A 13,177-nucleotide genomic window follows, 5' to 3' on the forward strand; every position below is an offset into this window, starting at 1 on the left:
ACAATACAAAGGTAGATAGGAAAGCAAGTTGTAAGGAAGATGCAAAGAGTCTGCAAAGGGATATGGATAGAATACATGAGTGGAAGAAAAATTGGCAGATGAAGTATAAAGTGGAAAAATGTGAGATTATCCACTCGGTAGAAAGAATAGAAAAAGAGAATCTTGTTTAATTGGAGAGAGACTATAGAATGCTGTGATACAGTCGTGGGTAGTGAAAATCGGCAGGAAAGTGAAGTTAAGGTCACAATCAGATTAGCCATGATCTTATTGAATAGCAAAGCAGGCTCAAGGCGCCAAATGACCTGCTATTACTTCTATTTCTTTTCTTATTTTACAGTCTGTCCATTGCAGGGCAATCCTAGAATGCATCAACATGATTTTCCCAATAGAAAAATGAGAAGCACATCTTTCCTTAGGGAGTAACAGTAATTAAGCAGTTATTCTTCGAAGTGGTTTTAAAACAGATTGAAACATGGATTTAGTTTAGATAAGGGTTTGCATTTTTTTTTTATTTCTGAGCGATTAGCTCAGTTAACAGAGATGGGGTTGGGTGTGGCAAGGGAGCTGGCACAGAATGATTACAAGGCATGCATATTTTGTTTCTAATGTGAATTCAGACTGGACATAAAATTTAATTTCTGTAGCTATGCACCCTTATCCAGCTGTGCACTTTTTTATACTGCTACAATGGGTGAGAAAAATACACATTTTCTGTGATCTGATCAAAAATACTTATTGCATGCCCGTTCCAAATCTCTGTCCAAACTTTGACTCTCTCACCTCCTCTATGATAACAGTGCAACACTATCAAGAATGCCACAAGAGGTCAGTTGGTACAGCAACTTAATTAACAATTTCCTTTAAAGAAATGCATTTTAACAGCTCCAAAAGTTAAAAAGAATTTTTTTTATTGTCCAGTGATATCGGACGTTAATCTCTCTACATTGTATCTCGAATCATTACTTGCTGATGATTTCCCTTTAAGAAAAATAGCATAAATGGGAACAGAATATAATTTGCAATATAGAAGCCTTAGCTTCTATCAGATTTGGTTGTTTCATAACGTCTAAATGTTTCATAATGCATATCGTTTTGCAAATTAATTGCATAGTATGCAACACTATTAAATTGCCTGTACTTTTAGTTTAATAGGTTTGGTTACATATTCTTCTTCATTTACTGAAAGTATGCTCATATAGGATAAATATCATTTCCAATCAGGGGAGGGGGGGGGGGGGGGTGAGAAAAAGACGCAGTTGGAAATATCAATTTTAAAAGCTTTGTTCTTTATAGTTTGCAAAGAGGTGCATAATCACATGCTAATATGTTAAAAATGGCAACTGCATAATTGTTCCCAACAGTTTGCAACAGTCCACAACTCATGAACCCTGGCCTTTATAGCAACATCCATTTTTTATGCAACTGGCTGCAGGATTTATTGTGCTATTACTGTTAGCTAGAGCTTCTAACAATGCATTAGAGTATTGTGTACTGAGCTGTAGTTCTTCTACGATGGGGATTCAGTCTCCAATTGTGCTATGGACTTTTGGCCTAAACCATGCTGCTATAAGCAGTGCAGGAAATAGGCTAGGAATCTTGCTTTGAGATACTGGGGAGCCATTACTGGACCACATTCTCTCTCACTTAATAGAACTAAGGATAATAAAATCACTGCAAAGTTTGGCTTGCTCTTCATTTTGTCACTTTCACTTTTTAGATTCTTTTTAACCAAATAGGAAATTAAAAATGCTTTCTTACAACGGCTTTTACTAAAAACATTAACGTGAGATGTGAAAATATCATGGGCTTCAGTGGACACTAAGAATAGATTCCTACAATTTCAATCTTTATTAGATCTATATTTAGATAAATATATTTGTCAACCCTAACAAAATACTTGCTCAATACCAAAGTGTACTTTTTTCCATTTGAAATTTGAATCTGTAGAAATTTGCATTTAAAACCCAACAAAGATTAGATCAAAATATTGTGGTATTTTGTATTTCACAGAATTAATAATCCTTTGTCAAAAAATACATTTTGATGAGGTCAGTTTGGCGGTATATCTGAGCAGTCATGTTAATTTGTTGATTTTTTTTTAAGCTTGTGCATTGCTCGCAAAATTGTTACAAGCCACTGTGAAGGCTGCCTGTACACTAGGTCCATTGAATTTGTATATTTGTATTGCATGTTATTCCTTTAAAAGTATTGTCAGGAACATACCTTTAATTTGCAATCACTATAGTTTTATTGCGTGATTCATTTTGGAGAATATACTGGTGCATTAGGATTGTTGGCACAATCAAATGTTGCAAGGTGATTTTCCAAGTTAATCCAGTGCCTTGTTGCTTATGAAATTTCCCTATCTGTAATTTAAAAAAAGTTAACATGGTATTAGTGTTGCTTGGGGCAACCTGTTTATATGCTGCAAAAACATTCTGTGGCATATCAATTAAAAGTGAAATCACCATTGTAAAAACTCATATTTGAGTAAGTTTATTTAAACACAGGAAATCTTTCTGGTACATTTTAATATAATGAAACTAGTTAATCATAAATTTCATGAAGGCAGAGCTGTATAAGTTGTGTTTATTAAACGGGACATCATAGTTCGCAGCAAATTTTCTTGAAGTAATTAGGTTTTTGATCTATGGAAGTAGGCGAGTATGAATGAGGAAGGAAAACTAATTAAAAATGGTGGAATTATCCATTGTTTCTGCAGAAACATTCTGAACATTTCATTTCATGACCAACATTGTTTTGTATTTATTGGCTTGGATAATGTTCAGTTTTACATAAATACAGAATCTCGGCGAAATACTGCTGACACTAACTGATGGAAGTAGCTTTGTGATGTTGCTAATATTTGCATACATGCTGAAGTTGTGCAAAATAGTTCCTGTTATCAGCAACACAGTAATTTCTTAAGTACGTTAGAGTCCTCATATTTAAGCACGATTATAATGAGTAATAACATTTTAATGTTTTGTCTACTTCAGCTCTGGGCTTGCCTGTTAATTGCATTACAAAACTATTGATGGTTAATAAATATATTCTTGAGATCTCTGGTCATGGTATGCAGCTGACCTAAAAGTACTTTTCTCCATTTGAGGCATGCCTCTTCTCCAACCTCGATGTCCGGAACAACTTTCTGAACTTATTACAGTGTCAAAGTACAACACCCAGCATTTAGAAATATATTTATATATATTAATGTGTCAAATTGGTCAAATTAATATTTCATAACACTAGCTATACATCAATTCTGCCCATTAACTCAAATCATACTTCAATATCATGGTACCTCAGATTATGTTCGCATTAATGGTCGTGACAGTAAAGAGGTTCAAATAAAATTGGATTACATATATTTTTATAAGATGTATATAGATAATATGAAAGACGCATGTAATTTCGTCCACATGGTCATTAGTAACATTGAATGCATTAAACTGTTATCGAAGGACCCTTTGGTTCATTGAATCAGCGCATTACGAGACTGTTTCCTCCTGCTGAATCTCTCATCCATGCCTTTTTGTCATCTTAAGACGTATTCTAATCTATTCCAATTCGACTAGAACTGGCTTTTCATTCCCCGTGAACTTCACAGCCTCCAAATTGCTCCTGTATTCCACAATGTACCAAGTTCTCCTCGCCCATCACCCATTCCTCCCTGTTGTATCCACATTCACCATGGTCTCAAATCTAAATGTTTTTTCTCATGTTTAAATCCCTACTGAGACTCGCCTTTCCTTTCTCTTCACCCCTCTCCCCTAATCTCAATTTCCCTGACATTAGGAGTTGGTGCATCACCTGCCCTTTAGTTCCACCGCTGTTGGCCATGCCATCAGCTAGACTTCTCCACATTAAATTTCCTCTGCCTCACGTCTGCCCATTTAACCAGCCTGTATCATCCTAAAGTCTTATCCTTATCATCCTCCTCATTTTTCACTATGGGCGGAATTTAGTGTGGAAAAATATCCAAGTTCATTTGTGGCGGGTTTTTGAGGGAATTTCCCGCCAGCTCTGCCAGCAAGTTCCCCACCGCATTAAAACAATACGTAGGTCACTTTTTTGGGCCCTGGGGGTTTCTCACCAGTTTAGAGCATCCTTAGAGGACTGGGCTCTCTGTTTCTGAGACTGACGCCAACGGAGAATCCGTAGACTTTTACGACAGAAAAAACGGCGCCAACCTGGACCACTACCATTGAGGGGCTAGCGCAGGTACCACGGGGAACGCACTCAATTCCACAGAGAAATGTTGCAGGATTCACCGGATCCGTGAAGGCTGTTGGAAAGCCCCTCCCGGGATCAACCGGCCATGTTGCACGAGAGCGAGAGTGTGTAACGTGGACAGTAAATCGTGCCCTATGTTTCTGAGTTGCTATAATCTGAGACCTGATCTTGTAGAGTTGTGCAAGACAGCAAAGAGAATATGAAACGTAAATCCAGAGTATTGCTTTAAAATAAAAAGTGAGTGGATGACGAAGTTGGTAGAAAATTGATCAGATTTAGGAATCAATTCTCAAAAATATGCAGGCTCTCGTACAGTAAAACAAGGTCCCCACCTGCTCACAACCTTATCCACTTTATTGTGGTTAAACAATAAGTAAATTTGCAAGTGTAAACATGCCATGGCGTGGCAACAAATCTCAAAAATTCACATTTGCTCCACAACAAACAAGCAAACCAGCTTTCAAGAAAGATGACATACAGAATCAATACCACAAACACAGGAAAAAGTCCTGGTCAGACAACAAAGATTACATACAGAATCAATACCACAAACACAGGAAAAAGTCCTGGTCAGACAACAAAGATGTAACACAGAATTGCTACCACAAGCATCGAAAAAAAAACAAAGTATAAATCAGACAACCAAGTGATTCGACCATTCAAATACCTCATTGATGACTTCTTGGCTACTTAAACACAGGAATACTGACAACGTTCACAAAGAAATAACAACACCAACATCACCACTTCAACAACAGAAGAAGAAAGCAACTCGACTGAATAAACTCATAAAGTATGGACTCTCAATTTTTTTAAATTAAGACTCGACTCGTAAATATTAATTGGCTTTGTATAATCATCAAGATCATCACAACTTGTACATATCATCATTTGTCTACCTATTTCACGCAAGCAAAAAAAACTTAAGAGATTAAATTTATTAACATTTGACAGACTAACGCATTGATTTTATGTAATGCCTTTGCAAACTGCAAATATTATGTTTGTTCAATTTTCTTTACAACATACAGAAAATATGTAACACGAAAAAAGGGGGATGTAGTGATCTTTATGTGTGCATGTACACAGGGGGTTAATGTGTAATCGGTGGCACCACATGATCACTAGAGGACCGGACCAACAGGGTTATAAAAGGCAGCCACATTGGGGCTCTCTCTCTCTCTTGGGTGCACTGTGATCAAAGCAACAGCAGACTAGTTTAGATGGGCAGGGGAGTTACGTATAGTTACCATAGTTAGAGCTTGTTAACCTTGTCACTGGTATCAAAGTTAAAGTAAAGAACCCATGTAAATATAATTGTAGTTACTCAATAAACCTTTTGTTACTACTGGACGAGTTCGAATCTTCTTCATCGGGATTCAGAATACCTCATCACAAATCAAGGATTGAGTAGCACATGTTGCCTACCACACAGGTAACAAAACACTTAATGAGCGCATTTATGTTTTTTTTTGCAATCGCCTAATCTTAGTATGGTAAATGCACAATTTAAATGTATTTGCTAAAGCAAAAGAGAAGCAACATGGGTGATGACATTTTAAAATAAAAAAGTTGGCAACATTCAGTCCGGCAGAGTGTGTGGGGAAACAAACCGTTCACCCTTATAAAAGGTTGTCGCCCTGAAACTTAATTGTGTTTCATTTTCTGCAGATTCGATGAGTGTTTTTTATCTTGTATTGTTTGGCTGGTGTAGTTTCCATAACTCCCAAAGACTGCTAGCTGCAAATACCCTCACTTTATTGTAACTTATTTATAGTTATGAGGACTATCTTTTACATGCATTTCTTTTCATGCTGCTTACTCCTAGATTCTGATCACATAAATATGTCACTTCCTTCTGACATCACAGGCTATTATAGTTAACCCTTTGTGGGACTTAATGTAACATACTCCATTATACTACATCTCCCCTGAAGTCTCTGTTCAGACCTCAATATTCCCTGACGTTACTGGAAATTAATGCTTCAATCTCCTCGTTACTCTAAACATTTGAAGTCTCAATGGAAATACAGGGTAGGATTCTCCGTCCTGCCCCCCCCCCCCCCCCCCCCCCCGTGTTCTAGTGCGGCATGTCCCTGCCGGCAGCGGGATCCTCTGTCCCACCAGCTAGCCAATGGGGTTTCCCATTGTGGGCACCGCCACGCCATCAGGAAATTTGTGGGCGTGAGTGCGCTGCCAGCGAAACGGAGGATCCCGCCGACCTAGAATCCAGACCGTTGTCTCTTTTGTTCTGTTAGGAAAGTTATGTTTTTTCTTCTCACTCCATGTTCTCTCTTCTCTCTCATTCCTGATTTTTTAGATTCTCACCTCTTACACTAGTAAACATTGTGATGCCATCAATCTTTTAACATAACTCGGAAAGCTCTTTCATTCTGGTGTTGGTCCTCCAGATATTGTTGAACTGAACTCAAGCCAACAGATGGTTTGGGATCACCCTCTTCAGTATCTTTTTTGATTTCTGATTATGGCAACCTCTCTGGTCTTTGATTTTCACTCTGCAATCCAAGCTTTTCTGTTATTTCTTCTTATGCCCTGCTCCATCTGGCTTATGTAATGGCGTAGTGATTTCTCCATGGTTTCTTATCTCAATTGATCTCTGATCCAAGCCTGCTTCCCTTTTTGAAGATCTGATAATGTTCCTGCTCTGTGGCTACTATCATCGTGTTTCTTTTGTCTACTTAAGTGCTCAAATATATCTATTCTGAGGTGTTCCTATAGTCTTGCAGGAAAAAAAGATGGCATTATTGGTTCTTCTGATTCCTGTCTGTGATACATTTGGACATAATTTCTTCCAATGCCTTTGAGAGGCCCGGCCACCGAATCGAATATTGTGCTCTGGCTCTGCACATGGTAACACCTAAATTACTTTGATGTGGATGTTATAAGATCTCAAGCCTCAAAGTTTTTGGAATTACTATTCCATCATTGTATGCTAGTAAATCATCGATCACTGTCAGATTTACTCTCCGCTCTAAATATGGTCTAAGACAGAACAATGTGAGATACATGATGGCCATCCTCTAATACAAAATTCTGTGATCTGCTCACATTCCTTGTCTGATTTTCAACTTCATTGATTTTACTCAATCTTTGTGTATTTGCCAGTAATGTATGGACTTTGGTATTATAGAAAACTTGATATCACACTTGTCTGGAATCTCCATTTCAATGCATGATTATGCATCTGGTGTGCACTGTTTTTTCCCTTGAACATATACAATATAAGGGCTGCACAGTATATACAAGAGCTGCACGGTATATACCAGGGCTGCAAGGTAGCATTGTGGGTAGCACTGTTGCTTCACAGCGCCAGGATCCCAGATACGATTCCCGGCTTGGGTCACTGTCTGTGCGGAGTCTGCACCGTCTCCCCGTGTCTGCGTGGGATTCCTCCGGGTGCTCCGGTTTCCTCCAACAAGTCCCGAAAGACGTGATATTAGGTGATTTGGACATTCTGAATTCTCCCTCTGTGTACCCGAACTGTGTGGCGACTAGGGACTTTTCACAATAACTTCATTGCAGTGTTAATGTAAGCCGACTTGTGACAATAAAGATTATTATATAAGTATCAAACCTCATCAATCTTAATTCAAACCTTTGTACTCATGATAGTATCACTACAAGCTCTTTTGAATTCAATAGTATGACTAACGATTTGTGTTTCTGTTGTAGTGTGAAGATGTAGTCAGGAAATTTCTCACTTGCCCACATGGCTGTTAATGCATCCTTTTTGATTACTGCCCGTTTCTTCTCTAAATATGACCATGATGAGTAATAGACTGGTCTGCGTTTTCCATCTGTTTGCATCTGAAAAAGTACTGAGCCCAATCCTGTCGGGGTTGCATCCACGACTGTTACTGTAGGTAATAGCAGATTATAACATGTTAATACCTCTGATGAAATAAACCACTTCTTGATTTTTTTCGATTGATTTCTGACGTCCTCCTTCTCATTCATTGCCTTGGCATAATAACTGACGTCGTGGTTCGGTAAACTTTGTTAAGTTCATTTTTAGATGTTTGCCATTTAATTCACCATTCCCATTAACATTTCTAACTCAGTGATGTCCCCGGAGCTGGAAATTCTTTTTCTTTAATCGAGTTTTCATATTTTATATCCAGCAAATTCTAAATTATACAGTATCAGGAACAAAAACACACAGACTAACGTGTATCTTTACAAGTGAGCATCTACATAACAATAACTGTGGCCGTGACCATCCCCACCCCCACCCCAGTTTTTGGCATACATAATTTACAGTTCCCAGTATGGCCGAGACACACATTTACAGGCATTTATATACAATTTGGTTTGGGCCTCAGCTTGTGAAAATTCTTTTATGACTCATGCCTTCAGCATATCAATCGTTATTCTCTCTCACAATTGGGCACTTGAGGGATACAAGATAGCTAGGAAGGAGCTCAAGAAAGGGCTTAGGAGAGCTAGGAGGGGGCATGAGAAGTCCTTGGCGGGTAGGATCAAGGAAAACCCCAAGGCTTTTTACACGTATGTGAGGAATAAAAGAATGACCAAGGTGAAGTTGGGGCCGGTCAGGGACAGTAGTGGGAACGTGTGCATGGAGTCTGAAGATATAGGAGAGGCCCTAAATGAATACTTTTCTTCAGTGTTCACAAAGGAGAGGGGCCATGTTGTTGACGAGGATAGTGTGATACAGGCTGGTCGGCTGGAGGAGGTAGATATTCGGAAGGAAGATGTGTTAGAAATTTTGAGAAGCCTCAGGCGAGGGATGAGATTGCAGAGCCTTTGGCTTTGATCTTTATGTCCTCACTGTCTACAGGAATAGCGCAAGAAGACTGGAGAGAGGCGAATGTTGCCCTCTTGTTCAAGAAAGGGAATAGGTATAACCCTGGGAATTGTAGGCCGATTAGTCTCACTTCGGTCATTGATAAATTATTGGAAAGGGTCCTGAGGGATAGGATTTATGATCATTTGGAAAGATACAGCTTAATCCAGGATCGGCAGCACAGATTTCTGAGGGGTATGTTTTGCCTCACAAGTTTGATTGTATTCTTTGAGGGGGTAAATAAGTACATAGATGAAGGTAGAGCAGTTGATGTTGTATAATGGATTTTAGTAAGGCGTTTGATAAGGTGCCCCATGGTCGGCTCATGCAGAAAGTATGGAGGCATGGCATAGAGGGAAATTTGGCCGATTGGATCAGTAACTGGCTATCACATAGAAGATAGAGGGTGGTGGTAGATGGTAAATTTTCATCCTGGAGCCCAGTCACCAGCGGTGTACCACACGGATCAGTGCTGGGTCCTCTGCTAATTTTGAATTTTATTGATGACTTGGGTGATGGTTTGAAGGTTGGGTTAGTAAATTTGCTGATGACACCAGGATTGGTAGAGTAGTGGATAATGTGGAGGGCTGTTGTAGGCTTCAAAGAGACATTGATAGGATGCAGAACTGGGTTGAAAAGTGGCAGATGGAGTTTAACCCTGATAAGTGTGAGGTGATTTATTTTGGTAGGATAAATTTGAATGCGATTACATGGTTAATGGCAGGATTCTGAAGAATGTGGAGGAGCAGAGCGATCTCAGAGTTCATGTCCGTAGATCTCTGAAAGTTGCCACCCAAGTGGATAGAGCCGTGAAGAAAGCCTATAGTGAAAGCCTATAGTGTGTTAGCATTTATTAACAGGGGGATTGAGTTTAAGAGCCATGAGGTTCTGCTGCAACTGTACAAGACCTTGGTTAGACCACATTTGGTGTATTGTGTGCAGTTCTGGTCACCTCATTATAGGAAGGATGTGGAAGCATTGGAAAGGGTGCAAAGGAGATTTACTAGGATGTTGCCTGGATTGGTGGGTACGTCTTATGAGGAAAGGTTGAGGGAGCTAGGGCTTTTCTCATTGGAACGAAGGAAGATTAGAGGTGACTTAATTGAGGTGTTTCTCAGGTGGATGTAGCTGTTACAAGAGGGCATAATTATAAGGTTCATGGTGGAAGATATAGGAGGGATGTCAGAGGTAGGTTCTTTACTCTGAGGGTGGTTTAGGCGTGGAACGCGCTCCCAGCTATGGTAGAGGAGTCGGACACTTTAGGAACTTTCAAGCGGTTATTGGATAGGCATAAGGAGTGCACTAGAATGATTGGGAGTAGGTTGATTTGATCTTAGTTTCAGACTAGTTCGGCACAACATTGTGGGCCAAAGCGCCTGTACTGTGCTGTACAGTTCTATGTTCTATGAGTGTTAAGCCTGTCTCTTGTAGTCTTCTCAGCGCTGCACTCTCGTGTCACGCTCAACTTGAGTGGACCCATGTAACAACACATCATGCATGTAGCAAACAACTCCTTATAAGCCCTCTAAAATATTTGACATTGTTCTACGAAAGATCTCTGATGCTAGTGTTCATCCAAAAGGTAATCTAATCTTCCAAAAGGTAATATGAAAGTTGTGAAAAATTTGGACTCTTCTAATGACATTTGCTTGATTGCGCTGTTGATGTCTAATTTAGAGAATGTCACTGGAAAAAGACAGGTCAAAGCTTCACCATTTGTCTTTTCTCGGCGATATTGAAGTTCTGTTCTGTCAAATAACAATTTAGAGAGTATTGAGTTATTCCCTAATTTAGCTAAACTCTCATCTACTGACCATTAGATGGACATCTTATTTCACAGCTTCATTGTGCTGTGTTAGATAAAGACAATTCTTGTGGCACTTTTGGCTTCAGTGTCGGAGCGCACCAACTGACTGGCTCTTTTTATGGATGAAATTACACCTCATCTTACCATTGAGCTGATCTTTCTTTACCGTTGGAAGTGAAGGGTGTGGAACCTTTCTGCGTGTATATAAGTACATTGTTTTCGCTTCTGGGTTTAGAGTGTACCATACACTGTTTAACTTTTCCAATCGTGTAAAGATCTTTGGAAATTCTGCTCTAAAGTCTCATTAGTGACCTTCACCATTTTGTATCTCTTCAATTCTGCAGATTAGATTCAATTTCATACATGCTTTTATACTTGAAAGTGTGCAACTCTGATCTATTATGTATGTACTTCGGGAAGAGAGCAATTGCTGTCTGTGCTTTAATGTAGCTGTTAGTTCTCCCAAAACTTTCAGTTCTGTTCCTCCTGGTCCAACTAGCTTTATTTAGGATTGTTGAAGAGCTTGCTTGTTTAACCATGGTTCAGTGTCTGAAAGAACTGAAACTGCTCCTTATGTATCAAATTTAAAGTGTCTCCTGTGACCTTCTATCAGGATCTCTGTACTGTAATAGTTTCCGCTTGGTTCTGTAATCTCTCCTGAGAAAGGTATCTTAATGCCTTGTGAGTCTTCTACTTCATGGACTCTGTTTCTGTTTAAAACTCTTTCTTTTTGAGTGTTCTGCAGGTTTCTTCTACTGTGTCAAACTGCCTGAAAATACCCCATCTTTTTGCACCAATGGCGGGACTGTTCCCCCGCCGGTTCCTTTCTCTTTCACACCAGGAACGGCTAGTCTGGGCTGCTGCCATTAATTGCTTTACACACCACCAGTTTCACCTTCTCTCTCTATTGTTCCTTTTTAAAGTTTGACATATTCAACCATATCTGTTACTTTTAGATTTGGCCTGTATATCTCTCCTGTGGCAACCGATTGGTTCTGCTTTCCGATCTCAGCTTGTCTGTTTAGTTGAATTGCCTTTGCCAGCATCAAGTCTTCTCAGGACTGAAAGCTATTCTGTTGTGAATTAGCTCCTATTTCAGATTACCCTACCTTCAACCTTCTGTAATCACCAAACATCATGAATAAATGCATCAATGCTTTCCCCGTGCCTTTGGGTATGTTTATTGAACTTTGTGTATTCCAAGATGGTGTTCTTGCATAGATTGAAATGTGCCTCCTATGCCTCAATGACTTCAGCATATGTGGCTTTACTGCCATCGACCTCCAGAATCAGGAGGATGTTGTCGGCACCATCGCCCATTGTGTACAAAACTAAGTGCTAACGTGATCAGCGCAACCATTAAAATAAATCTCCACCTTGATTCTTGGCACTAAATTAGTGATTTATTATCAGAATTGATGGAACAACTAGCTCTACCAGAATTGTGCTGTGTTTACCATCTATGTGGAGGATTCCTCATAGAAGATGAAATGCGCCAGAGTGCAAGGATATCATAACAATATGATCTAAATAAAAGATATAAAGACAGAAAGTGCTGGAAAACTCAGAAGATCTGGCAGCATCTATGGGGAGAGAAAGAGTTAATGTTTTGAATCCGTATGACTTTTTAAGAGCTCTGAAGTAGAGTCTGTTAACTCTGTTCCTCGCACCACGGATGGAGTCAGACCCGCTGAGGTTCGCCAGCATTTTCAGTTTTTATTTCCAGCATCCACAGCATTTTGCTTTTACTAAGCAGAAGTTATGTTTGGTCAGGACGTCTTTATAGTGAGTGAACGAGGCGTTGCACAGTGCGAAGTAAAATCTATGCTTCTATCACTTGTACATTTCGTAACTGTAATAATATTTGTAACGTCAATTAGGTTGACTTCATCAATTTAACAATAGTTCTGAAAATTCTTCTTTAGGTTGAATTTGAAGATGGCTCCCAACTTGTAGTAAAACGTGATGATGTTTATACATTAGATGAAGAGCTACCAAAACGGGTTAAATCACGTCTTGTAAGTATGATGCTCATTAAATATTTTGACACTTTTTACATGTACTATAGTCCACAAGATGGTTGAGTAAAGTCATTTGGCAAAACCTAATGCATCCATCCAGAATAATATTGTACTCCCCCCATTGCTACATCTGATTGTTTATTAAATAATTCATGCTTTTTACCTCTATCACTTTGCCCAGAAGTCAATTTCCAGTGTTCGTCACTTGCTCTGTCAAGTGCCTCCTGATATCAATCATAAATTTACCTTGTTTCAATTTTTGTATCCTTGTACGACGCCCACCAGTTT

The 13,177-nt window shown here is 39.2% G+C and overlaps 1 protein-coding gene across 4 annotated transcripts in view; it reads left to right on the forward strand.

Annotated features, from left to right (window-relative positions):
* LOC119970159 (lysine-specific demethylase 4C-like) overlaps nucleotides 1–13,177 on the forward strand; it is a 478,393-nt gene that overhangs the window by 444,185 nt on the left and 21,031 nt on the right. For all 4 annotated transcript variants that reach the window (XM_038804261.1, XM_038804264.1, XM_038804265.1 and 1 more), the window contains one exon: nucleotides 12,794–12,886. In XM_038804261.1, the coding sequence (XP_038660189.1) occupies nucleotides 12,794–12,886 (93 nt within the window). The remainder of the gene's footprint in view (nucleotides 1–12,793; nucleotides 12,887–13,177) is intronic.

This window comes from Scyliorhinus canicula, chromosome 8 (assembly GCF_902713615.1).
Source record: "Scyliorhinus canicula chromosome 8, sScyCan1.1, whole genome shotgun sequence".
Taxonomy (NCBI): Eukaryota; Metazoa; Chordata; class Chondrichthyes; order Carcharhiniformes; family Scyliorhinidae; genus Scyliorhinus; species Scyliorhinus canicula.